At 40.6% G+C, this 27,548-nt stretch overlaps 1 protein-coding gene and 2 pseudogenes across 3 annotated transcripts in view; all 3 read left to right on the top strand.

Moving 5' to 3' along the window:
• Window positions 1-298: 298 nt before the first annotated feature.
• Window positions 299-27,548, top strand: part of FBXL20 (F-box and leucine rich repeat protein 20) — a 66,174-nt gene continuing 38,924 nt past the window's right edge. For 2 of the 3 annotated variants that reach the window (XM_014590694.1, XM_006155882.1), the window contains exons 1-5: window positions 299-362; window positions 13,925-13,979; window positions 22,579-22,653; window positions 24,953-25,047; window positions 26,990-27,058. In XM_014590694.1, coding sequence (XP_014446180.1) covers window positions 301-362; window positions 13,925-13,979; window positions 22,579-22,653; window positions 24,953-25,047; window positions 26,990-27,058 — 356 coding nt within the window. In that variant the 5' untranslated portion in view covers window positions 299-300. The remainder of the gene's footprint in view (window positions 363-13,924; window positions 13,980-22,578; window positions 22,654-24,952; window positions 25,048-26,989; window positions 27,059-27,548) is intronic. The other variant, XM_014590693.1, reaches the window with a different exon arrangement.
• LOC114009155 (uncharacterized) lies at window positions 9,135-9,277 on the top strand (annotated as a pseudogene).
• On the top strand, window positions 10,699-10,841 carry LOC114009152 (uncharacterized; annotated as a pseudogene).

The raw sequence follows: 27,548 nt of genomic DNA, 5'->3' as shown, positions 1-27,548 counted from the left end.
TTTACTGATGGTAAAGTTAAAACACCTGAAGAAGAAAATTTTATCGTTCATGAAAATCATTGTTCTATTTCAAAAATGTAAATACAGAACAACTTTTGGATGCTATTCTTTTTCTCTAAAGAAAGGGAACAAATTAAATGCTTCAAAGACACTTTTCAGCTTAAAATGTCTCAGAAAACACATGACTTTGGCTTATAATACCCACTATATTTTTTTACCTCTTTCCTAAAGGATCGTCTCTACTGAATTGGACATAATAAGATTTTAAGTAACACTGACACAATGATTTTATTTTTGCATATGTTCTCAAATAGTGATGAAGCTGTCATCAATAAAAAACTTCCCAAAGAACTCCTATTACGGTAAGTCTGAATGCTAATTTTATGGGTTTTTTTGGTATGTATATCATCATATTTACCTATTTAAAACTTTTTAGAGCTATTGATAATTTCCATATAGATATAATATCTGTGTTGTCTGAATTTAAAAATTTATAGATTTTTTTAAAGTTATTTCATTCCATTTGTTATTAATTTTTAATTTGAACAGAAAGAGGGTGAGAGAGAATGGGAAAGCGAGAAAGGAAGCCACCAGGTCTGGGACTTGAACCACAGTCGGCCATGTGGGAGTCCAGCACCTCATCCACCATACCTAACCTGCTGGCCCCATTCTAGATATGGATCAAGATACTTAAGATTAATTTAGTAGTAATTTTTTTCACTTCTAACTTGGACCTATTAATGATTTTGTTTACTAATTTTTCCCTTTCTCCTATTCCTTCTTTTTTTTTTAATTAGCAATAATCGCGTCTTGGATAAACCTCATTGGCTATACTGCCATTGCGCAAAGCTTCTTATTTTTTTTTTAAGAATTTTATCTATCTATCTATCTATCTATCTATTTATTTATTTTAATTTGACCAGAGAGGGATGAGTGTGTGTATGTGAGAGAAAGAGAGAGAAAATGAGAAAACAAGTTGCTAGGTTCGGGACCTAAGCCATGTTCAGCTATGTGGAAGTCCCAGCGCCTCCAGCCACCTGCTACCTGCTGGTCCCCTCTTTGTCCTATTCTTATACATAATGTAAAAGAGGCAGCATTTTTTTTTTATCTTATTATCTTGAGTCTTTTGAGGAATGATTCTTTTTTTTTTTTTAAATTTGCTATAGGATATGTGTGCTATCCAGAGAGACTGGGAGAAAGTGAAAAAGCACCTGTCATGGGGCATAGTCATGCCACACTCCCTTCTCCTCCATTTTCCTTTCCTTTTGAGATTTTGGGTACACATGCTCATGTGCCCACTGTGCCTACCATGCCCACCATGTTTTGTAAGCCACTGGGTCCAGGACTTGAACCTCACAGTTGCTGTGTGTGATGGGCTTATTTTTTATTTTTTTTTGGAGAGGTTTTCGCTATAGGGCGCATGCGCTCGCCAGACAGACAGAGAGAGACAGAGAGACAGAAAGTGAGAAATCAGCCCCCAGAGGGGATGGTCACGCCGCAATCCCTTCTCCTCCATTCTCCTCTCGGGATCTTGGGCATCCATGCACATGCGCCCGGCGTGAGTTTTAAGCCACCGGGTCCGGAACACGAACCGTGGTAGACTACGTGGGAATCCAGCGACATAGCCATTATGCTAACTGCTGGTTCCCCATGGGCTGATCTTAAGAGTGATACTAATCTATCTTTACCCCACACTCTTCGTCCCCAATATCAAAATATGCTCATAGGGGCCAGTGAGTGACATGGTGGTTAAGGTGCTGGATTCTCACGTGACTGACCGTGAATTGAGTCCCAGACCTGGTACTAGAAAATCAGACCAGGTATATGTGTGTGCATGCCCAAAATCCCAGGAGGACAATGGAAGCAAGGGGATTACAGCATTGTCATCCCCTACTGAGGGCTGATTTCTCACCACCTCTCTCTCTGGCAAACACACATGCCCTATGGCAAAAACCTTAAAAAATAAAATAATAATGCCAGGACCAACAGTTGGCGTAATAGCCAACTGTTGGGTTGGACTCCCAAGTAGTCGACCGTGGTTCAAGTCCCAGACCTGGTGGCTTAAACTCACCCCGGGCGTGTGTGCATGCATGCCCAAGATCCTGAGAGGAGAATGAAGGAGAAAGGATTGCAGTGTGGCCATGCCCCCGGGGGGTGATTTCTCACTTTCTGCCTCAATGTCTGTCTCTATCTTTCTGGCGAGTGCATGCACTCTATAGCAAAAACCTCTCCAAAAAAAAAACCTGTAGGGACCAGTAGATCATGTAATGATTACATCTTTTGACTCCCACCACGTAGTTGACTGTGGTTCAAGTCCCAGGCCTGGCAGCTTAAAACCCATGCTGAGCACGTGGGCATACATGCCCAAAATCCTGAGAAGAGAATGGAGGAGAAGGAGTTGCAGCATGGCCATCCCCCCTGGGGTGCCTTCTCTCTTTCCGTCTGTCTGTCTCTTTCTGTCTCTCTAGCAAGTACATGCATCCTATAGCAAAAATCTCTCTCTTAAAAAATATGCCCATAAAGTGACTTATATTTGGAATTATAGCCCTTTATTTTATTTATTTATTTTATTGGATTTTTGTTATAGACCACACGCACTTATTGGAAAGACAGTGAGAGAAGGAAAGTGAGAAATCAACCCCAAGGGGGAATGCTATGCTGCGGTCGCTTTTCCTCCATTCGCTTCTTGAGATTCTGAGCACACATGCACATATGTCTGGTGTGTTTTTCAAGCCACCAGCTCCAGGAATTAAACCATGGAGTGGGCCATGTTAGATCTAGCTCCTTAACTACTATACCACCTGCTGGCCCTGTAGCCCTTTATTTTGAAATTTTTTAAAGAAATAAAAGTTAATGTGAAACTGCCCTTGCCTATAACATATTTTTATGATTTTACTGCTTTTATTGTTAATATATAAATCTATATTAGGGTATTATTCATAACATAAAATATACAACCCCCAATTTACAAACATCTTACTCAGGAATACCTGAGGGGAAATGGACATGAAAGGAGTTATTTTCAGAGCCCCTGTTTTGAGCACTTAGTCATAACATAGTTTTTGTTCATTTACATAGAAAATCATGAGTGAGAAAGAAAGGTACAGGGGACCAGCTGTTGGCGTAATGGCTATGTCGCTGGACTCCCATGTAGTCAACTGTGGTTTGAATCCCAGACTCGGTGGCTTAGACTCACACCGGGCACGTGGTGTATACCCAAGATCCTGAGAGGAGAATGGAAGAGAAGGGATTGCGAAATGGCCATCCCCTCTGGGAGGTGATTTCTTGCTTTCTGTCTCTGTTTCTCTCTCTCTTTCTTGTGAGCACATACGTCTAATGGCAAAAGCCTCTCCAAAAAAAGAGAGAGAGAGAGAGAGAGAAAGAAAGGTACATTCTCTTTTGCAAATGTTTGTAATCTATTTTTTTTTTTTTTTTTTTTTTTTTAAGAAATAACTTTTGCTATAGGGTGTGTGCACTCACTGAAGCAACAGAGGCAGAAAGTGAAAAATCACACACATACACACCCCCGCAGCAGGGCTGGCCATGCTGCAATCCCTTCTCTTCCATTCTTCTCTTGGGATTTTGGACATACACCCACATGTGCCTAGCATGTTCTTTTTTTTTTTTTTTTTTTTTTAGAGTTTTTTGCTATAGGACACGTGCGCTCCCCAGAACAGAGAGAGACAGAGAGATAGAAAGTGAGAAATCACCCCCCAGAGGGGATGGCCATGCCGCAATCCCTTCTCCTCCATTCTCCTCTTGGAATCTTGGACACACATGCACACGCACCCGGCGTGAGTTTAAGCCACCAGGTCCGGGACTCGAACTGCAGTTGACTACGTGGGAGTCCAGCAACATAGCCATTATGCTAACTGTTGGTCCCAACCTGGCGTGTTTTTTAAGCCACCAGATCTGGGACTCAAACTGTGGTCAACTATGTGGGAGTCCAATGACATTAACTATTATGGCACCTGCTGGTCCCAGGGTCATCTACTTCTTACCCTTAGGAGCTTCTGCAGTCTACCCTATAACCAACCCCATGCTTGCTTCAGTGTAGAAAATAATCTCTCCTGTATTACTGGTAAAGAAAAATATTCCAGGCATTCCTAAGTATTGAGTTGTCAGAAAAGTTAACGTGTACTTTTGCATAGAAAAACGTAGAAAAATATGTCATGACTTTGCCAATGACCCAGTATTTGCATATCTAAGTCCTCTTCTAAATTGCAAGATTCTTGCAAGCACAGACTATACCTTATAACATTTATATATTCTGTAGACTTTATACATTAGAGAAAAGGGTCAACAGATGGTGTGGTGGTTAAGACGCTAAACTCCTACATGTTCAAGTGCAGCTTGAGTCCCAGCCTGGGCTGCTTGAAAATCAATCCGGGCGCATGTGCGCATATGCCCAAAATCTCAGGAGGAAAATGGAGAAGAAATTGCAGTAAGACCATCCCCCTGGACAGGGGGTAATTTCTCACTTTCCTTCTCAGTCTCTGCTTCTGGTGACCACATGCACCTTATGGCAAAAACCTTAAAAATGAAACAATAAACAAACAAACAAAAAAATGGTGAGAAAAAGTAACCAAATCAAATTTAGAATGCATTTTCCATAGAAGCAATGTATACTTGCAGATCATGTGTGGTTCAAATAATAGTGTTTATCATTAGACTACAAAGAGCCATTGGAGAATATGTCCTGAATACTTGTCTTTCTAAAATGTCAGTGAAAGTTGGCCATGTTCTTTTATTTCCCCCCAGAGGTTTTTGCCATAGGGCACTTACGCTCACTGGAGAGACAGAGACAGTAAGAGGGAAAGTGAGAAATCACCCCCCAAGAAGGATGGCCTTGCTGCAGTCTATTCTCCTCCTGGGATCTTGGGCATGCATGTACATGTACCCAGTGTGATTTTCAAGCCACCAGGTTTGGGACTCGAACCACAGTCTCCGTGTGGGAGTCCAGCAACGTAACCATGACCCCATTTGCTGTGAAGTTGGCCATCTTTAAAGAGACAAAAATAATTTTTCTTTGAACTGTCTCCACAGTGTAGTGGTTAAGGAAGCTAAATCCCACATGGCCAACCATTATTACATCTACTGGTCCCTTTTCCCACATGGCCAACTACAGATTGAATCCCAGCCCAAGCAGCTTGAAAAATATATATGTATGTATATGTGGGTGTGTGCGCCTAAAATACCATCAGATTGGAGAAATGAAGAAGGTATTCTAGTGTGACCATGCCCAATGTGGGAGTACACTCTCCCTTTTCCTCTCTTGGTCTCTGCGGCAAGTGTATGTACCTTTAAGCAATTAAAAAAAGAGAGAAATATCTTTTTGGAGAGGTTTTTGCTATAGGGCGCGTGTGCTTGCCAGAAGACAGAGAGAGAGAGAGAGAGAGAGCGAGAGAGAGCAAGCGAGCGAGCGAGAAATCACCCCCCTTGGTGGGGGGCGGGGGGGGGGATGGCGTGCTGCAATCCCTTCTCCTCAATTCTCCTCTTGGGATCTTGGGGACACACATACCACCCGCCCAGTGTGAGTTTAAACCACCAGTTCCGGGACTCGAACCATGGTCAACTACATGGGTGTCCAGCAACATAGCCATTATGCCAACTGTTGGTCTCAAGAAATATTTTTTAAATGGGTTATGTTCTTTATTGTTGCTTTAAACTGAATACACTAAGAAATAGTCTAATTTTTTTATGATGGTACCACTATTTGAACCATTAAAAATTATATTAGTTTATTTAAAACTCACTAAGATTTAGAGAATTTATCTGACTCTCTGGTAACTGGCCCTATCTTGTTATGGTTTATGTTTTTATATTTAAGGATTTGTCTGGCTACTACATGAAGACCAGATTTAGAAGATAGGTGTGTGGAGCAATAAGAAGGCTGTTAGAGAAATCCAGCCAAAAGATGAGGGTACTATAGGGAACATTTTCTGTAATTCTTTAGATTGTAGCATTGCTTACCCCTGCCATTTCTAGCTTTAGTCTCCATTTCTTTTCTTTTTTAAAATTTGCCGGTGGGTGCATATGCTAGCTGGAGAGAGAAAGAGAGGAGAGAGGAGAAGGGAAGTGAGAAAGCATCCCCACCAAGGTAATTATGCCACAATCCTTCTCCATTTCTCCCTCTTTTGGGGATTTTGTGCATACATACGCAGGTGCACACACACCCGGTATGCTTTTCAAGCTGCTGGGTCTGGGGTTCAAGCTGTGTAATTGGCCATGTGGGATTTAGCTACTTCAATCCCTACATCATCACTTTGCTCTAGTTACCATTTTTTTAAAATAATTATTTTACTTTAACTTGATTTATTTATTTTTAATTTGACCAGAGAGGGATAAAGCGAGCGAGCGAGAGAGAGAGAAGGTAAGCCTCCAGGTCTGGGACTATAGTCAGCCATGTGAGAGTCTAGCACCCTTAACCACCATGCCCCCTAGTTACCATTTCTTTTTTTTTTTTTTTTTGAGAGGTTTTTGCTATAGGGCGCGTGCGCTCGCCAGAAAGAGAGCGACAGAGAGATAGAAAGCGAGAAATCACCCCCCAGGGGGGATGGCCACGCCGCAATCCCTTCTCCTCCATTCTCCTCTCGGGATCTTGGGCACGCACGCACATGCCCCCGGCATGAGTTTAAGCCACCGGGTCCAGGATTCGAACCACGGTCGACTACATGGGAGTCCAGCGACATAGCCATTATGCGAACTGCTGGTCCCACCCTAGTTACCATTTCTGATCTCACTCTAGTACCTGCTGATGAGCTGTAAAGTCTGTAGTCACCAGACAGATGATGACTTTGCAAAAGTAATTGTATAAGGAAAAGTTTCTGAACTGATTAGGTTTTGCTGTGCCACAAACAACTCAAATGTCCATGGCCTCATCTGTATCTAAGGCTTTAGAAGAGGTACAAAAGAAATCAAGCCCAATCATTTTAGTTACTTTAAAGTTGTACTTGCTGTGCCATACATCATATCCACTTCCAGTCTGTTACCTAAAGCAAGTCACATGTCCAAGCCCAACATTGATGGAGTGAAGAAGTATGTGGAGGAGGGAGTGTATGAATGCATGTGAGCAGTACTACAGTTTACCAGGTCTATGCACAGCCACATGAGTTGTCTCTCCTTATTTCTTCCTGGCTCCTCACTCTTCAGCATTAGTTACAACTAACAGTTATGTAACTATATCCCAGTACTAGTTCTGCTACTTAGCATATAGCACACTACTATGGCTGGATTTGGGAATGGAAAAAGGAATATCTCACTCTTTCTCTAGGGTATAGACGTGAGTTAAGTGGTTGGGAAAGGTGGAGATTGCAGAAAGAAGATACATGTCTAACTTCTCAGATTGAAACACTGGACATAACTTGTCCTTACCAACATTTTTATCATTGAGACTTCGGTTCTAATTTATATGTTATGTTGAAACTGCCCCTTGTATACATGGTAGGTTAAATTGGTTCCTATCTAAACTAAGAAGAGAACCTAACTACTATTTAAGGCACAATCTCTATGGGAAAGGAAACTTGAGTTCCAAGCAACCAATTCTGAACTTAATGTTGAAAACAAGTTTCTTCATAAATTGGAGACCAAGTGATATCCTGGAAAGTAAAGAAACTGATTTGATACCATAAAACATACTACATAGGAATGCCTTTAAGTATATAAAACAGTTGGTTTACACTTTGAACCATTAAAACAAAATAAGAAAGAGTCTTTATTGCTATATTTGACATTACACTAGACAGATAATAATTGATCAGCATAAACATTAATAAATTGAATCTGGTGTATTTGTAATTTTTAAAAGTTAATTATGTTTGGGACCAGCAGATGGTGTAATGGTTATGTTGCTGGACTCCCATGTAGTTGACTGTGAATCCTGGACCTGACAGTTTAAAACTTATGCTGGGCATGTGTGTGTGTGCATGTGTGCCCAAAATCCCAAGAGAAGGGATTGCATCATTGCCAACCCCCCGGCGGGTGACTTCTCACTTTCTCTCTCTGTCTCTCTCCCTGGCGAGTGCATGCATCTTGTAGCAAAAATCTCTCTTAAAAAATTAAGTTTAAATATTTCTTTTAAAATTTTCAGTACATAGTTAAAAATGCTTTGAAGTATACAGTTTAAGACTGGGAATAGCTGATGCACCTGGGAAAGGATCTGGGTAGTTGGTAAACAGGAAAAGAAAAACGTACTTTTCATTATGCTTTTCTGTATCTTTTTCTTTCTTTCTTTCTTTTTTAGATGTTATTATTTTTAAGTTCTCACTTTGAAATAGTATCACACAAACAAAAACTAGCAAAAATAGGACAAAGAATTTATAGTAGAGCCAGCCCAATGGCCTGGTCGTTGGAGTAGCCAGATCCTACATAACCAACTGTGAAGTTTGAGTACTGGGCCCAGTGGCTAGCAAAATACACTGGGTGCATAAAAGTGCATGCCCAGGATCGGACAAGATGGAGAAATTGGGGAGAAGGGATTGCAGTGTGACTGCATCCCATTGGGTACTTTCTCACTCTCTCTGACAAATACACATGCTCTCTGGCAAATTGAAAGAACAAAAGAATTCAAGTATACCATAGCCTAAGTATTAGCCTCTTGGTCTCAACAATAAAGCTATAGAAATCAGGAAATTAGTGCTAAAACAGTACTGTTAACTAATCTACAAACCTTACTCAGATTCCTCAATAGCGCAATTATGTCCTTCCTCTGGCCCAGGGTCCAATCTAGGATTAAACTGTCCATTAAACTGTCATGCCTCTCTAGTCTTCTTTAATCCGGGACAGTTCCTTAGTCTTGACTTTTTTTTTTTCTTTAAATTTATTTATTTTTTACATTAATTCACTATACATCATTACAGTACACAAATGAATTTTCCATCCAAAATACACTGTATATTGGCTCAATCAAGCACATCAACAAACTTGTTATCAGCAAGTAATTTTCCATTTCTTATGTCTTGTATAGTTTTTGTTTTTGCAATCCTTGATTCCCTTTCTCTCACCCTCTGCCATGTCCCACCCACCTCCCACATTGTCTCTGGTATCCATGGTTGCTTTATATGCCTTTCCCCCCATTTAATTGATTTGCTAATGAACTTAATTAGTCTAAATATTTCCACTTTAAAATGGTTAAAATAATACCCGGCAGGGGAGACATCATAGGTGGTTTTACCCAAGGTGAAGCCCATCCATTGCTGATCTCTACGATTTCCCCTAAAAGCGGGAAGTTAGACTGCATGATTTGTGGTAGTGGGAGACTACGTTTGGTTCGTCCCTGCTCTTCATCATACAAAGGAAGAGAAAGAATTTGACGCTGTCTGGCTGAAGTACTTTTCAGTCTTCAGTATAGCTTTTTTTTTTTTTTTTGAGAGGTTTATGCTATAGGACGTCTGTGATCGCCAGACAGAGGCATAGAGACAGAAAGCCAGAAATCACCTCCCAGGGGGGATGGTCACGCCGCAATCCCTTCTCCTCCATTCTCCTCTCGGGATTTTGGGCACGCACGCACACGCACCCAGCCTGAGTTTTAAGCCACTGGGTCCAGGACGCGAACCGCGGTCGACTATGTGGGAGTCCAGCGGCATAGCCATTACGCTAACTGCTGGTTCCTGGTATAGCATTTTTTGGCACCACCAGATAAAGACCACCAGTCTTGCTTTGCCATAAAAAAAATTTTTTTAAAAGGTTAAAATAGTAAATTTTATGTATAATTTACCTAAACAAAGTTGGGTTTTTTTAGAATTACTTTTTATTTAATTTATTTTTTAATATGACCAGAGAGAGACAGGTGGGGTGGTAGAGAATGCAAACTGCCAGGTCCAGAACTTGAACACTGGTTGGCCATGTGGGAATTGAGTACCTTATCCACCACACCACCTGCCAGCCCCTCAAGTTTTTTAAAAACTGAAAATATTTATAAAATGTGCAGTTTTTTAATCTGATGTAATAATTAGCCCAACTATTCTAAGTTCTAAAGTGTGACTGATAACTGAACAACAAAATGTTGATTTTTCTAGGTGATGTAGAAGTTTTTTGTACTTAGGGTAACTATGGAATCAAAAATCTAGCCTGCCTTCTTCAGATTATTTTCTGACCTCCATTTTGTAACTTTCCTGGTATCTTCAGTTATCTCAAAGGATGCCATAAAATTCTTAAGACAAAATTAACTTTAATCCACTTCAGTCTTTAAAGCACATTCCTATTGTACTTTTTACCACTTGCGGGAGAGCTCAGTTTGTCATCCACATTGAGATGACCTTTAAGGGTGTTCATGAGTGAAGAGGACTTCAAGCATTAGTGGTCTGTTCACTTTGTTCCCCGAATTCCTTGTTTGGACAGGAACCTTATGGTATAGTTTATCAGGATTTAAGCAAGTAACTTACTGATCTACTTCAAAATGAGTATTCATTGGGAACCAGCAGTTAGCATAATGGCTATGTCGCTGGACTCCCATGTAGTCGACCACGGTTTGCGTCCCGGACCAGGTGGCTTAAAATTCATGCTGGGCATGTGTCTTATGTCTTGTATAGTTTTTGTTTTTGCAATCCTTGATTCCCTTTCTCTCACCCTCTGCCATGTCCCACCCACCTCCCACATTGTCTCTGGTATCCATGGTTGCTTTATATGCCTTTCCCCCCATTTAATTGATTTGCTAATGAACTTAATTAGTCTAAATATTTCCACTTTAAAATGGTTAAAATAATACCCGGCAGGGGAGACATCATAGGTGGTTTTACCCAAGGTGAAGCCCATCCATTGCTGATCTCTACGATTTCCCCTAAAAGCGGGAAGTTAGACTGCATGATTTGTGGTAGTGGGAGACTACGTTTGGTTCGTCCCTGCTCTTCATCATACAAAGGAAGAGAAAGAATTTGACGCTGTCTGGCTGAAGTACTTTTCAGGCTTCAGTATAGCTTTTTTTTTTTTTTTTGAGAGGTTTATGCTATAGGACGTCTGTGATCGCCAGACAGAGGCATAGAGACAGAAAGCCAGAAATCACCTCCCAGGGGGGATGGTCACGCCGCAATCCCTTCTCCTCCATTCTCCTCTCGGGATTTTGGGCACGCACGCACACGCACCCAGCCTGAGTTTTAAGCCACTGGGTCCAGGACGCGAACCGCGGTCGACTATGTGGGAGTCCAGCGGCATAGCCATTACGCTAACTGCTGGTTCCTGGTATAGCATTTTTTGGCACCACCAGATAAAGACCACCAGTCTTGCTTTGCCATAAAAAAAATTTTTTTAAAAGGTTAAAATAGTAAATTTTATGTATAATTTACCTAAACAAAGTTGGGTTTTTTTAGAATTACTTTTTATTTAATTTATTTTTTAATATGACCAGAGAGAGACAGGTGGGGTGGTAGAGAATGCAAACTGCCAGGTCCAGAACTTGAACACTGGTTGGCCATGTGGGAATTGAGTACCTTATCCACCACACCACCTGCCAGCCCCTCAAGTTTTTTAAAAACTGAAAATATTTATAAAATGTGCAGTTTTTTAATCTGATGTAATAATTAGCCCAACTATTCTAAGTTCTAAAGTGTGACTGATAACTGAACAACAAAATGTTGATTTTTCTAGGTGATGTAGAAGTTTTTTGTACTTAGGGTAACTATGGAATCAAAAATCTAGCCTGCCTTCTTCAGATTATTTTCTGACCTCCATTTTGTAACTTTCCTGGTATCTTCAGTTATCTCAAAGGATGCCATAAAATTCTTAAGACAAAATTAACTTTAATCCACTTCAGTCTTTAAAGCACATTCCTATTGTACTTTTTACCACTTGCGGGAGAGCTCAGTTTGTCATCCACATTGAGATGACCTTTAAGGGTGTTCATGAGTGAAGAGGACTTCAAGCATTAGTGGTCTGTTCACTTTGTTCCCCGAATTCCTTGTTTGGACAGGAACCTTATGGTATAGTTTATCAGGATTTAAGCAAGTAACTTACTGATCTACTTCAAAATGAGTATTCATTGGGAACCAGCAGTTAGCATAATGGCTATGTCGCTGGACTCCCATGTAGTCGACCACGGTTTGCGTCCCGGACCAGGTGGCTTAAAATTCATGCTGGGCACGTGTGCGTGAGTGCCCAAGATCCCGAGAGGAGAATGGAGGAGAAGGGATTGCGGCATGACCATCCCCCCTGGGGGGCGATTTCTCGCTTTCTGCCTCTATGTCTCTCTGTCTGGAGAGCGCACGTGCCCCATTGCAGGGAAAAAAAAAAAAAAAAACCTCTCCAAAAAAAAAAAAATGAGTATTTGTTTAGCCTCTATCAAGCTGAAAAGAATTTTAGTCTGTAAATATTTTCTAATATTGAAGCATTAAAGGAGTTTTATAATAGACTAAGTTAGAATTATACATGGAGTTTAACGTTTCATGGTTGTGGTTTTTTTTTTTTTAAAGATTTATTTATTTTAATTTTACTTATTCACTTGTTTATTTTAATTTGACCAGGGAGAAAGAAAGTGAGAAAGCAAGCCACCAGGTCTGGGACTCAAACCGTGATCAGCCACATGGGAGTGTCCAGCACCTTAACCACCACACCACCTGCTGGTCCCTATGGTTGTGGTTTTTTACATCTTGTTATACTCTTTTTCTTCTTGCAAAATTCCTTATAAAGGTATACCTCCTCAGTCAGCTGTTGTGTGGTAGTTAAGGTAGCTGAATCCCACACAACCAACTCCACAATTTTTTTCTCAAATAGTTATTTTATTCAACTTTATTTATTATTTTTATTTTTTAATCTGACCAGAGAAAGACAGAGAGAAAGAGAGGGAAAGTGAGAAAGCAAGTCTGGGACTTGACCCGCACTTGGCCATGTGGGAGTCCAGTGCCTTTAACTACCACACCACCTGCCAGCCCTAACCTCACAGCTTAGTCCCAGAACTGGCATCTTTTTTTTTTAGGAGGGAGAGGTTTTTGCTATAGGGCGCGTGTGCGTGCCAGAGAGATAGAGACAGAGAGACAGAAAGTGAGAAATCACCTCCCAGGGGAGATGGCCACGTTGCAATCCCTTCTCCTTCATTTTCCTCTCAGGATTTTAGGCATGTGTGCACACGTGCCCAGCGTGAGTTTAGCCACCAGGTCTGGGACTCGAACTGCATTCGACTACATGGGAATCCAGTGACATAGCCATTATGCTAACTGCTGGTCCCGCAGAACTGGCATTTTGAAAAGCACTCTGAGTACATGTGTGTGTGCCCAAAATCTTTAAAGGAGAAATGGAGGAGAAGAGATTGCAGAGTGACCATATCCCATGAGGGCTGCTTTGTCACTTTCTGTCTCCAGCGAGCATGTGCACCCCCTAGAAAATTTTAAAAAGGTATCCTTCATTATCTTTTTTTTTTCTTTAATAGAGATTTCTGCTATAGGGTGTGTGCACTCACCAGAGAGACAGAGACAGAGATAGAAAGTGAGAAATCATCCCCAGGAGGGATGATCACACTGCAATCTCTTCTCCATTTTCTTGGGATCTTGGTCATGCACACGTGCCTGGCATGAGTTTTAAGCCACCGGGTACGGGACGTGAGCCATGGTCAACTACATGGGAGTCCAAAGACATAACCATTTCACCATCTGCTGGTCCCCACTATTCTTTCTTTTTGGTTTTGATAACTGAAGGTGGGAAAATTGTTTTCTCCCTTAAAAAGTTTTATCAGTTAGAAATCTCTTATCATCCCTCAGGTAAGTATTGGAACTTGTATACAAACACTTGTTTACACATTATCCGGTAAAAGAGTACTTTCTCTGTTGTGGTTATATGTGCAGTATTATCTTTGTAAGTTGCTTTGCAAGTTTTTGTGTTTGAAAGAATTTATGCCTTTGTGTATGTGTGTGTGTATGTGTACATAATTATTTGTAAGCTAAAATTAGGAGACACTGCTTTACCATATAATAAAGTTTGTTTCCCTCTTTTTCCTTTTTAGGATATTTTCTTTTCTGGACGTTGTTACTTTATGCCGTTGTGCACAGGTCTCCAGGGTAAGAAGTGTTGACATGGTTACCAGGGTACCCCCTTACTGTCACAGATGCCAACAACCTCTGTAGTAGTAGGCCAACCATTTATTTGAGGTGTTCTTGTATGTTGTTATATTTCAAAGGATATTTCCTCCCCACAGCATACCTGTCCAAACACATGGAACTTTGTGATGGAATTTGATTAGATATACTGTCTCTAACTTTTCCTGATTCTTATTTTTATATTATACCAAGGAAACATTTTCCTTGAAAAATCAGTAAAAGGTTAGGCTTGGGACCAGCAGATGGTGTAATGGTTTCATCATTGGACTCCCATGTAGTTGACTGCAGTTAGAGTCTCAGACCTGGTGCTTAAACCTCACGCTGGGTGCTGTGTGTTCATGCTCAAAATCCCAAGAGGAACAGGAGGAGAAGGGATGGTGGCATGACCATTCCCTCTGAGGGTGCTTTCTTGCTTTCTGTCTCTGTCTCTCTGGCAAGTACATGTGCCTTATAACAAAAATCTCTTTAAAAAAAAGAAAAAGTTAGGCTCAACTTAAAATTGTAATGAGACACATCATTGTATGTTCTTATTTTATATAAACACACAAAAACACACACATAGATGTATAAAAGGCTTTTGAGGGTCTAATTTTTATGTTATTTCATCTTTTTTTTTTTTGAGAGAGAGTGTTTTGCTATAGGATGCATGCACTTGTTGGACAGACGGAGAAACGAAAAGTGAGAAATTTTCCCTCAGAGGGGATGACCAAGCTGCAGTCCCTTCTCCTCCATTCCCTACTTGGGATCTTTGACACACATGCACACGTGCACAGCATGAGTTTTAAACCGCCAGATCCAGGACTCGAACAACAGTCAACTACGTGTGGACTCCAGCCTTGTCACTGTTAGGCCGTCTGCTGATTTCCCTCATATTTTTTAAGATGATAGCTTGAATGAATGAATGAATGAATGAATGAATGAATAAATGTTGGTAGAGCAAACCAGATTCTATTCCCAAAGTTAATTTTTTTTTCTTGGAGAGGTTTTTATTTTTTGCTATAGGGTGCGTGCGCTCACCAGAAAGACAGAGAGAGACAGAGAGACAGAAAGTGAGAAATCACCTCCTAGGGGGATGGCCAAGCTGCAATCCCTTTTCCTTCATTCTTCTCTTGGGATCTTGGGCACGCCCCGCACACATGCCCGGCGTGAGTTTAAGCCTCTGGGTCTGGGACTTGAACCGCGGTCAACTACATGGGAGTTCAGTGACATAGCCATTATGCTAACTGCTGGTCCCAACCCAAAGTTAATTTCTTTTGTGTTTTTTTTTTTAAGGAATTATCTTTCTTACCTTAATTAATTAATTAAATGTGACCAGAGAGGGACAGAGCAAGAGAGAGGTAAAGTGAGAAAGCAAGCTGCCAGGTCTGGGGCTCAAACCACAGTTGGCCATGTGGGAGTCCAGCATCCTTAACCACCATGCCACCTGCCGGCCCCAGTTAATTTCTACATTATACTTAGCAATCCATTTTTGTCACTTGACATTATCGTGACAAAACGATAATTTTACTGGTTGCTATTGATAGGAGGGGTAGAATAACTATTGTGGCAAATTGCTGTATGAACCATGTCTAATCCGTTTTATAATGAAGACACATATGTGTGTGTGTGTGTATATATATATATGTGTATGTGTATATATATATATATATAATGCATAGTTATATGTATATATGCTATATATATATATATTTAATAATTAAAATGAATGAGTCCTTACTAATTTCATCTTTTTATAAACTGTACACTAGCTTTTTGCTTACTCCTTTGCATAACATATGTTGGGCATCTATGCTATACCAGGCCCAGTCCTAGGTGCTGGATATCTAATATGGTTATATCATAAAGTACTGCATTTACCTGTGTAGGTGGATCTGAGTGTCCCTTCCAATCATAACTAGCACTACACTCTAAAAAATAAAAAGAAAAAGGCAAAGAAACAAACTCAGTGTAGAATGTAAAATTTTTTTTTTTTTTTAAGAATGTACATCTTGGGGGGCATGATGGTTAAGCATTCCCACATAGCAAATCAGGTGTGAGTCCTGGACCCAGCAGCTTGAAACTCACACTGGGCACATGTGTGCATGTGCCCAAAACCCCTAGAAGAGAATGGAGAAGGGATTGTGGTGTGGCCATCTCCCCATGGGTGATTTCTCGTTTTCTGTTTCTCCGGCAAGTGCACATACCCTATTGCAAAAATCTCTCAAAAAAATTTTTAAAAAGTAGTGTACATCTTGGGACCAGCAGGTAGTGTGGTGTTTGAGGGCACTGGACTCCCACATGGCCAACTGCAGTTCAAGTTCTGGAACTGATGGCTTGCTTTCTTACTTTCTTTCTGTCTCTGTCACTGTCTCTCTCTGGTTAAATTAAAAATATAACGGGAACCAGCAGTTAGCGTAATGGCTATGTCGCTGGACTTCCACATAGTCGACCGCGGTTCATGTCCTGGACCCAGTGGCTTAAAACTCACACCGGGCGTGTGTGTGTGCGTGCCCAAGATCCGGAGAGGAGAATGGAGAAGGGATTGCTACTGTCCATCCCCCCTGGGGGGTGATTTCTCACTTTCTATCTCTATGTCTCTCTCTGGCGAGCGCACGCACCCTATAGCGAAAACCTCTCAAAAAAACAATAATAATAATACCATCCTGAGATGGCTACTGAACTTGAGTTGTGAAATATTGCTTTCAGGGCCTAAAAATGAACATCATCTGCTGAGATTTCTCCCTCTAGATTCGTTTCTAGTGGGTAGGGCTACCTCTGTATCCTTCTCTCCATCTCTCTCTGTCTCCCTGTGTTTTTAATTTTGTTTTTTAAGGTAAAGTATTCTCTGGGCTCTCAAGCCCCTCCTTTATTATGCTAATTGGTGCCTTTCCCTTCCCATTTAGGAGAGACACAAACCCAAGCCCATCCTGAGATGGCTAGTGTGCGCGTGCCACGGGGTTTTCATTTTTTGCTTTTTAAAATTAAAATACAAAATTTCTTATTGTCTTTTTTTTCTTCATATTTTTTCTTTTATTTTTTTTTTCTTCTTTGCTCTTCTCTAATTCTTTTTCTTTTAACTTCATTCCTTGGCTGCTCAACCTCCACGCACTAAGTGTCTAGACAGGTCAAAGTGAACAGTATCCAAACATCTGAATGTAATTAGGGTCAGAATATTCCTCAATTCCCACTGAATCTGACGCACAAAGAGTGAAAAACTGAACGGAAGAGATATTGCAGGTCACTTCCTCCTGCACACCTCTGAAAGCTCAGATTGAGCTTCAGGATTTAGGAAGCAATGCACCATCCATCAGATGACCAGAAATCACCACAGGGAAAAAACATGAGAAAGCAAGAAAATACCTCTCCTTCAAGGGAAAAGAATAACTCTTCTTCATCCTCAGATGGTACAATGGAACTCACAGAAATGTCAGATAAAGAATTTATAAAATTCATAGTGACAGAGCTAACAGATGGAAGAGAAGAGAGACAGTGAACTGCAGAAGAGGCAGGAGAAGGGAGCCGATGAGTTCCAGGAGGTGAAGTTCTTGCGAAATCTGAAAGAGGAAATACACATCATGAAAAAGAATCAAATGAAACTGTTAGAGACAAAGGCAATAATACAGGAAGTCAGAACCTCCCTTGAAAGTATTAAAAGCAGACTAGATCATACAGAAAATCAAATCTCAAATGTAGAAGATAGAATCACTGGCCTAGAAAAATCTACCATGAAGACTGAGAAAATTGCCTCCCCAAATCAGAATAATATACGAGAAATACTAGATACCATCAAACGTCCAGATCTGGATAATTGGCATCCCAGAAGGTGAAGAGACTCATAAGGGCATTAATAATCTATTCCATGAAATCCTGGAAGAAAACTTTCCAAACCTAGAGAGGCATTCAAAGATCCAGTCCCAAGAAATACAAAAGACCCCAAATAGAATCAACCCAAGAAGATATCCAAGATACATTATAGCCAGATTGACCAAAACCATACACAAAGACAAGCCAAGAAAGAAACATCAAGTTACCTACAAAGAATATCTCATCAGGCTAACAGGGAACCTCCCATCAGAAATAATGCGAGCGAGGAAAGAATGGGAAAATATATTCAAAATGTTAAGGGAAAAGCAGTTTCAACCAAGAATACTGTACCCGGCAAGATTATCCTTCATGTGGGGAGAAAAGACAAGGACATTCTCAGATAAACAGAACTTGAAAGAATTTACCAACACCAGACCCGCTCTCCAGGAAGTTCTAAAGGGAGTGCTATACCAGGAAAACTAAATATAGGCACCCAGAAATAAGAGTTCAAAAACAACTAAGAAAATGGCCAACTTAATGGTAGGAATAAGTCTGGAGTTGAATATTATATCCCAGAATTGAATTGGGAAAATCAGACCACAACAGAAGATAGATTAAGTACATGAGACTGAACTGGTGAAATAGAATCTTATGACTTTTTACTAAAACATTACTGATTTTCTTCTAGGCTTTGTTTTCAGATTTAAGGATTTTTGTCTTGTCTTGAGCTATTGATAGATTCATGTACCTACTATTTGAACAGAATCCTAACCTGTTTCCTGGCTTTGAGTTTTAAGCAAAACTCTCTTAGCATTTCTTTGATTTTGATTTATTAAAGCTAAAACTGCTTTTCTTGAAATTAGAAAATATATTAAAAAGTTAAAAAATATAACAATAATAATGTTAAATTCTGGAAAAAATATACGTCTTATCTTGCTAACTTTTAAATAATTTCTACATCCCAAAAGCCATACAAATCTGTGTACCATATATTTTGGAAATGACTACTAGTATTTATGTGATTTCTTTTGTTACATTTCTATCCCTGGTACTTGTGTGGTCTCTGTCTATGTGGCTATTATATCAATACTTTTAAGCAAGTGGATTTTCTTCTGTGTCGCCAAGTGAAGCTGAGGTCATCATTGAAAAACAAAATGCCCACACCACTGTCTAAACCTGTTGAGTTACAGAGTCTTGCCTAAGGAATGTTTATTTGCGTGAGTTTTAATTGTTATTTTTATTTCCTGCTTCCTCTTCCTTAATATGTGTTAACTTTAAAGAAAGGAAGGCATAGTACTGACTTCTATTATATCTAGATATTTGGTACATCAGTAGTTACCCTGTTGTTTTCTGTTCTTGAAGTTTGTGTGTGTGTGTGTGTGTGTGTGTGTGTGTGTGTGTGTGTTGTTTTAATTTGCCACAGGGTAGCATGCTTGCTGGAGAGAGACAGAAAGAGAGAGAGTGAGAAAGCCCCCAGAGGTGGGGTGACCACACCAAAATCCCTTTTCCTCCATTCTCTGGTTATTTTGGCCCTGCATGCACACGTGTTTCTCCAGTCGCCAGGTCTGGGACTCGAGCCATTCAGTAGGCCATGTGTAATCCAGCTGCCCCAACCACCATACCACTGGTAGCCCAAAGTTTTTTGTTGTTGTTTTTTCTTTTAAATGCAAACTTACAGAAGAAGCTGTCATTCTTTAATTTCATCTGAGCTCTGCATGTTTTCTGCTTGCTAGAGAAACCAGTATAAAGAAATGAGAAATAGAGTATCAAATCAGAGGTATATTTAACTGAAAACTATTAAATATGACCTTTAGGGCTGAGCTTGGAGCCTGGTGGTTGGAGAATCTGAATCCCACATACCTGACTATGGTTCAAATCCCAGACCAGCCAGCTTTAAAAACACCCCTGGGCATGTATGTACACACCTAAAATCTGGAAAGGATGAAGAAATAGAGAAGGGATTGCAGTGCAACCATGCCCCACTAGAGAGTGCTTTCTTCCTATCCCTTTTTCTTTCTGTACATGCAGGCGACCTCAGACAATTTGAAAGGGGAAAAAAAAGTGATCTTTTAAAGTTTTATCTGGGGACACCTCTGGCCTAGTGGTTAAGGAAGCCAAATCCCATAGGAACAACTACATGGCTCAAATCCCAGACCCGGTGGCTTGACAAACACACCAGACACAGGTGCCTGCATTCCTCAAATCCCAGAAGAATGGCAAAATGGAGGAAAAAGGGTGTGGTGTGACCACACCCGACTGAGAGGTGCTTTTTTCCTCTCCCTGTCTCTGACTAGTACATACGCTCTCCTACAGAACTTAAAAAGAAAACACAAGACGAAGTTTTATTTGCTGCCTTCCATAACTAGTCATTTAAAAAAAAAAACTGTTAGAAAATTACAAAGCTACAAAGAGAAAGGTAATATATATATATATATATAGAAAGTGAGAAATCACCCCCCCCAGGGGGGATGGCCACGCCGCAGTCCCTTCTCCTTCGTTCTCCTCTTGGGATCCTGGGCACGCACGCACACACGCCTGGCGTGAGTTTTAAGCCAGCGGGTCTGGGACACGAACCGCTGTTGGCTACATGGGAGTCCAGCAACATAGCCATCACGCTAACTGCTGGTCCCAAGAGAAAGGTAGTATTGAACATCTAAGAAAACCTCAGACATTTCTAACATGATAACCACTTGTTTATCCTCATATCTGTGATATCTTTCTTGCTGATTTTGTGACAGTTACCCTGGAGCTTTTAAGTATATCCAGAAATTCCTTCCTTCCTTTCTTTTTCTTCATTGTCAGAGGGTGTGTGCACTTGCCAGGGAGAGAGAGAGAGAAGGGGAAAGGAAGGAAGCACCCCCACATGGGGCATGGTCATGCCACCATACCTTCTCTTCCATGTCTCCATCCTGTTGGGATTTGGGGCACACATACACACATGCCCAGTGTGTTTTTCAAACTACCAGGGTTGGAATTTGAACCATGTAGTCAGCCATATGGAATCTGGCTGCCTAATCCTTTAGGCCAAGGGGGGCCAACCCCCAGGTTTCTTTCTTTAAAATTTTAGAGACATGGCTATAAGTATTCAGTAATTAAAAAATAAAATTCAGGGCCAGCCAGGGCATGGTGGTTAAGGTGGCTAGATCCCACATGGCCGACTGCACATTTTAATTCCTGGACCCAGAGGCTTAAACATGGTAGGGGCCAGCAAGTAACATGGTGATTAAGGTGCTAGACACCCACATGGCCAGTCATGGTTCAAGTCTTGGATCCTGTGGTTTGAAAATGATATGGGGGAGGGCATATGTGCGTGCATGCCCAAAATGCCAGAAGCAGAATGGAGCAGAAGGGATTGTGGCATGGCCGTTCCCCTTCGGGGGTTGATTGCTCACTTTCCCTCACACTGTCTCTCTCCAATGAGTGCATACGTCCTATGGCAAAAACCTAAAAAAAAAAAAAAAAAGCCAGGTGCATGTACCTGTGTGCATTCTCAAAATCTCAAAAGGAGAAATGGAGAAGAGATTACAGCATGACCATTCCAATGAGATGTGCTTTTTTTTTTTTACTTTGCCTTACTTTCTCTGTCTTTCTCTAGTGAGCACACATACCCTCTACCAAAATTTTAAAAAAAAAATCAATATTAAGGGGGACAGGCAGCAGGTAGCATGGAGATTAAAGCACTGGATTCTGCTTGGCTGACTCTGCAGTATGAGTCTCAGACCTAGTGGCTTGGAAAACACACTGGATGCATGCACATGTGTGTAAAATCCCAAGGGTGATTTCTCACTTTCCTTTCTGTATCTCTCTGTGTCTCTCTCCAATGGGTGCATGCACCCCGTGGCAAAAAAAATCTTTAAAAAAAAAAAAAAAATTAAAATGACAATTACCCAGGCCATGGTAGCATGCAATTCTTTTCTTTTTTTTAGAGATTTTTGCTATAGGGCACATGCGCCTGCTAGAAAGACAGAGAGACAAAGAAACAGAAAGCGAGAAATCACCCCCCAGTGGGGATGGCCACACCGCAGTCCCTTCTCCATTTTCCTGTCGGGATTTTGGGCACGCAAGCAGTGCACCTGGCCTGAGTTTCAAGCCACCAGATCCGAGACTCAATCCGCGGTCGACTACATGGGAATCCAGCAACGTAACCACTGAACCATCTGCTGGTCCTGGTAGCATGCAGTTCTAAGACTGTATTCCATAGGGTGAGGCCACATGGGAAGCCAGGGTTCAATTTTCTGTCCAATCCACAGGCAGAACATGGTTGTTTGTGCCCGTAATCCCAGCCACTCAGGGAGGTTGAGGCAGGAATTCAACACTGTCTAGAATAACAGAGCGAGACCCTATCTGAAAGAGTCACTCTTGGTAGGAAGTGCTGTGGCCCCTAGCTGCTTAGAAGATCATAGCAGGAGGATTGCAACACAGTGAGATTCTCTCTCATTGTGTAAGGGCTTCTCTCTCGTTTTGGGATTACAAACTAGCATCTTCCAATTAGAAAAATCTTTTGACTGTGATACTTATCACAGCCTGTCCTTTCTCTAGCTTCCCTAATTTAAGATATTTTGTAGTTGCTAATAATGTTTGTACCTACTAATTTATGAGAAGATCTAATTAGAGAATCAAGTCTGGATCAAAAATGTGTATGATTTGGGGGTTAGCAGTAGCTGAGAAATTTTTTGGTCCATTTTAATCATTAGTTGGTTGAATTAAATTTGAATATCGCTGGCATTTCCCCCTCATTTTGTTTTGTGTTCATTCTGTTTCTTTTTCTTCAAAATAGGCTTGGAATGTTCTGGCTCTGGATGGCAGTAACTGGCAGCGAATAGACCTATTTGATTTCCAGAGGGATATTGAGGTATTATAATGTGGTGTGTGGCCCCTTTTCTCTTAGTAATTACAGCATAGAATATATTAGCCCCAGACATACAAATCTCATTTTCTGTGGAAAGAAAAACTATTATTTTCAGTGCATCTGAACTTCATGGAATCTTCCAAAGTTCCCAAGAATTTCCTCAGTTTTCAAGAATGAGCTGAATTATTTTACTGAAATATTTACTGAAATTATGTAGTATTAATAGGACTAAAAGTTTTTTGTTTTGGACCAGCCATTGGTGTCATGATTAAGGTGGTTGGATCCCACATGGCTACCAGTCCTGTGTCCTGGACCCAGTAACTTGAGAAACATTCTAGGCACACGTGTGCATGTCCAAAATCCTTAGAGGAGAATGGAGGAGAAGGGATTGTGGTATGGTCATCCCCCTGGGGTGATGACCACTTCCCCCTCACTTCTCTTTCTCTTTCGGATGAGCACATGGGCCCTATAGCAAAGTAGAAAAAAAGTGGTTTGTTTTTGCAGTAGAAATGTGAACCTGTGTTTGCTCATTTGAATGAAATCATTTTATATTTGTTCACTGAAAAACAAAGAGGTACAACTTGTTGAGAAGTATTTACGTACATTCTTCTTAAGGTACACATTTTGGTTCTTGGGGAGCCTATAGATAGTTCTTATGGAGAATAAAAAAACTAATAAAGGCAAAGTCATTTATTACATTGTTTTTGCCAAGGAAAAATTTTTTCCTTCATAGTTCTCCCCCACATTATAGTCTGTCTCACACATGAAGACCTGAATTTGAACTCTATGGCACTTAGTTTTCTCCCCAGGAAATTGGAATAATAGCTTCCTCTTAGTATTATAAGTATTAAATGAGTTTGTTTATTTGTTTGATTTTGTTTTTTAGTTCTAATAGAAATAAATTCACTTGAGGGCCCATGAAAGAAGTTTTTAGAAAACTTCTTACCTAGGGTTGGCTCCATGGCTAGGTGGCTAAGGCAGCAGCGTCCAGCATGGCCTGGTGTGTAGTTTGAGCCTTGGACCCAGCAGTTTAAGAAGCATGCTAGGTTGGGAACCAGCAGTTAGCGTAATGGCTATGTCGCTGGACTCCCACGTTGTCAACCGCAGTTCAGGTCCCAGACCCGGTGGCTTAAAACTCATGCTGGGTGCATGTGCATGCGTGCCCAGGATCCCGAGAGGAGAAGGGATTGCGGCGTGACCATCCCCTCTGGGGGGTGATTTCTCGTTTTCTGTCTCTATGTCTGTCTCTGTCTCTCTGGCGAGCGCACACGCCCTATAGCGAAAACCTCTCAAAAAAAAAAAAAAAAGAAGAAGAAGAAGCATGCTAGGTGCATGCCCAAAAATCCCAGAAGGAGGGAGAGAGAGGAAAAAGGATTGCAATGTGACAACTCTTCACTAGGGGGCAGGGGGACTTTCTCTTCTGAACCCCCTCTCTCTTTGTCTCTCTGATGAGCACATGCATCCTGTAGTAACAGTAACCAAAAAATCAACCTCTCACTTAAACTCTCTATTATCTTCAGAAAGTGCTTTTATAATGATGCTGGCAGACCAGCTGACAGTGTAGTGGTTAAAGCACTGGATTCCACATGGCCACCTATGTGGTTCCAGTCTTAGATCCATGGTTGAAAAACATGGTGGGCACATACGTGTGCATTCCCAAAATCATGAAAGGAAGGAAAAATGGAAGGGAAGGGATTGTGGCATAACCATTCCTTATAAGGGGTGATTTCTCACTTTCTCTGTCTGTCTCTCCCTAGTGAGTGTATATGCCCTCTGGCACACTTTTAAAAAAAGAAAAACACAAAACTGATTTTTGTTTTTCACAGTCCTCAGTTGATATAAATGTTTAAAACAACACAACCCACAAAAATCTTTTAACAAGCTTTCGTTAAGTGTTTGTTGTATCCCTGGTACATGCACAGGACTACAGTGAACACTTTGGAAAGGTTACAAAAGTAAAAACAGATAGTTGTTTTCCTCCCATTACTGTGGCTTAACCCAGATGGGTGATATTCGTGAATACAGTGCCATAGAGAACTAACTGTAGAACACCATTTCCTCAATATAGAATAGCCTACAAGTTGAACACAATAAGACCATAGAGTTCAGGCATGTTTGAAGTAGCAGAGTTAATCAAAAAAGCTTACTCAGAGTAAGTTACTTGAAATTTTCTTATTAAATCAATTAGTTCTTTAAAACAAATAGAAGATTTTTCTCTTTGTAAATTGTTAAAAACTAGGTGGTTTTCTTTTCCAGAGCAATAACGTTGGTTATCTTTTTGTTTACCTGTCTGGTTTTACAGGGCCGAGTAGTGGAGAATATTTCAAAACGATGTGGGGGATTTTTACGAAAATTAAGTCTTCGTGGGTGTCTTGGAGTAGGAGACAATGCATTAAGGTAAAAACATAATTGTTGATTAATCTTCTTGAAGTAAAGAGTAGTGCCATCTCACCTATACAAGGCTAAAATAGTTTTTAAATTCCTTAGCTATTAAAAATGGAACTGTAGGGGCCGGCAGTTGGCGTGGTGGTTAGAGGCGTTCAGTTCCCACATGGCCAACCATGGTTCGAGTCCTGTACCTGGTGGCTTGCTTTCTCACTTTGCCATTCTTTCTCTCTCTGGTCAAGTTAAAAAATAGTAATAACAACAACAAATGGAATTAAATAAATAAATAAATATTTTTTTTAAAAGATGGAATTGTAGGGGCTGGCAGGTGGCGTGGTGATTAAGGGTGCTGGAATCCCACATGCCCAACTGTAGTTCAAGTTCTGGACCTGACAGCTTGCTTTCTCCCTTTCTCTCTCTCACTCTGTCTCTCTCTGGTCAAATTAAATAAATAATTAAATAAGATTATTTGAAAAAAGTGGAATTGTTTATACATTACATATAACACAAAAAATATCCTATAGTAGGGCATATGGTTCTAGGAATAAGCAAGAACAAGTATTTATCCCCCCAAAAAGCCAGATTTCCTATCAAAAATACTTCCTTTGGAGCCTTGAGGGTTTGTTGTTGTTTTAAACTTTTGTTTACTCAAAGGATAATTTTAACTTTGACACAGAGATCAGTGTTTAAGAGTTTATGGTTTAGGGATGAGCAGTTGGCATGGTGGTCAAGGTGCTAGACTCCCACATGGCTGACTGTAGTTCCAGTCCTGAACCTATGTCTTGCTTTCTCTCTCTCTCTCTCTTGGTCTCTGGTGAGTGCAAGTGCCCTTACAGCAGATTAAATAATAATAGTAATAATAATGATAATGATAACAATAAATAAAATTAAATAAATCTTTCAAAAAAAAGAGTTTATAGTTTAGAAATTTATGGTTGAAACTTCTTTTATCATTGTGAACTACTTAGTACTACTGAACTATTCTTATCCACAACACTCCTGAACACCAAATATATGGGGTTTTTTTTCCCCCCACTCAACAACCAGTTTTCTGATTCTCTTGACACCAGTTGGATGTCCTACAATTCATTTCAGTTCTGAGATTAACTACCCAGAGTTAGCTCAGACCTCACAGCTAAGGGCTTATTCCTATAGGACTGCCCCTTCTTGGTTCTGTGAGACTGCCCTTCTTCAAATGCTGGTTGCATACTCCATATTGCATTGTACTTCCAATCAGAGGACTGTAAATCAGAGTTTACTATAATCCCCTATTCAGGTTCGAGAATTTGCTAAAATGGCTCACAGAACTCAGGAAACCGTTAAATTTACTATTAATAGATTATTATTAAGAATATTATAGAGGATGTAAATGGAACAGCAAGGTTAAGAAGTAAATAGGGCAAGGTCTAGAGGCTTTCTGATCTCCATCATTTAGGGAGTTTTATAGAGCTTTCATTACATAAGCATGACTGAAGACCAAATATTATCACAAAAGGTACTCCTGTTTACCAGAAAATTACAAGAGTTTTAGGAACTTTTTGCCAGGAACTTGGGACGAAGACCAATTTTTTTGGAGAGGTTTTTGCTATAGGGCATGCACGCTCACCAGAAAGACAGAGAGACAGAGAGATGGAAAGCGAGAAATCACCCCCCAAGGGGAATGGCCATGCCGCAATCCCTTCTCCTCCATTCTCCTCTCGGGATCCTGGGCACGCACACACCCGTGCCCAGCGTGAGTTTAAGCCACCGGGTCTGGGACTCAAACCACGGTCAATTACATGGGAGTTCAGCAACATAGCCATTACTGCTGGTCCCACAAATATATATTTTTTATTATATCACATTACATTATCTTAGGTACCAGCAACCAGTATTACTAATAATAATATAATTTTTTTACCTAGACTTTTGCCCATTTCTTTTGAAACCTTTTACTTTGCTTTTTCCTATTAAGGACTTTTGCACAGAACTGTAGGAACATTGAAGTACTGAATTTAAATGGCTGTACAAAGACTACAGATGCGTAAGTATTGTATTATTTTAGAGAAGGGTAAGTCATAGCCCCTTATATCTGGCCTATACTAGTTTTAAATGCAGACCTGTATATACATTTAGCAAATTTCATCTTGGTTTTGCAGAGGAAAGATACTTTAAAAGTAGAGCAAAACACGAAAGTAGAAACAGAATAAGAAACTTATTTTGGAATCCTACCTTTCGCCCCCAGGGGAATGGCCATGGTGCAGTCCCTTCTCCTCTGTTCTCCTCTTGGGATTTTAGGCACACACATGCACCTGGCTTGAGTTTTAAGCTGCTAGGTCTGGAACTCTTAACTGTGGTTGACTACGTGGGAGTCCAGTGATGTAGCCATTACATCATCTATGGTCCCAGCCCTTAATCTTTAAATATCTGAGGGAAGCCTTGGCTACACAGGGGAAGCATGCTGAACTTCAGTGCTGGAAACCATATGGCTCAGTATCGGTTCATGTAATATGATATTGAGTACGGGAAAAACC

Source organism: Tupaia chinensis, unplaced genomic scaffold, assembly GCF_000334495.1.
Source record: "Tupaia chinensis unplaced genomic scaffold, TupChi_1.0 Scaffold000477_1, whole genome shotgun sequence".
In the NCBI taxonomy this organism is placed as follows: domain Eukaryota; kingdom Metazoa; phylum Chordata; class Mammalia; order Scandentia; family Tupaiidae; genus Tupaia; species Tupaia belangeri.
The sequence above is the reverse complement of the archived record's forward strand: the minus strand, read 5'-3'. Positions and strand labels throughout refer to the sequence as shown.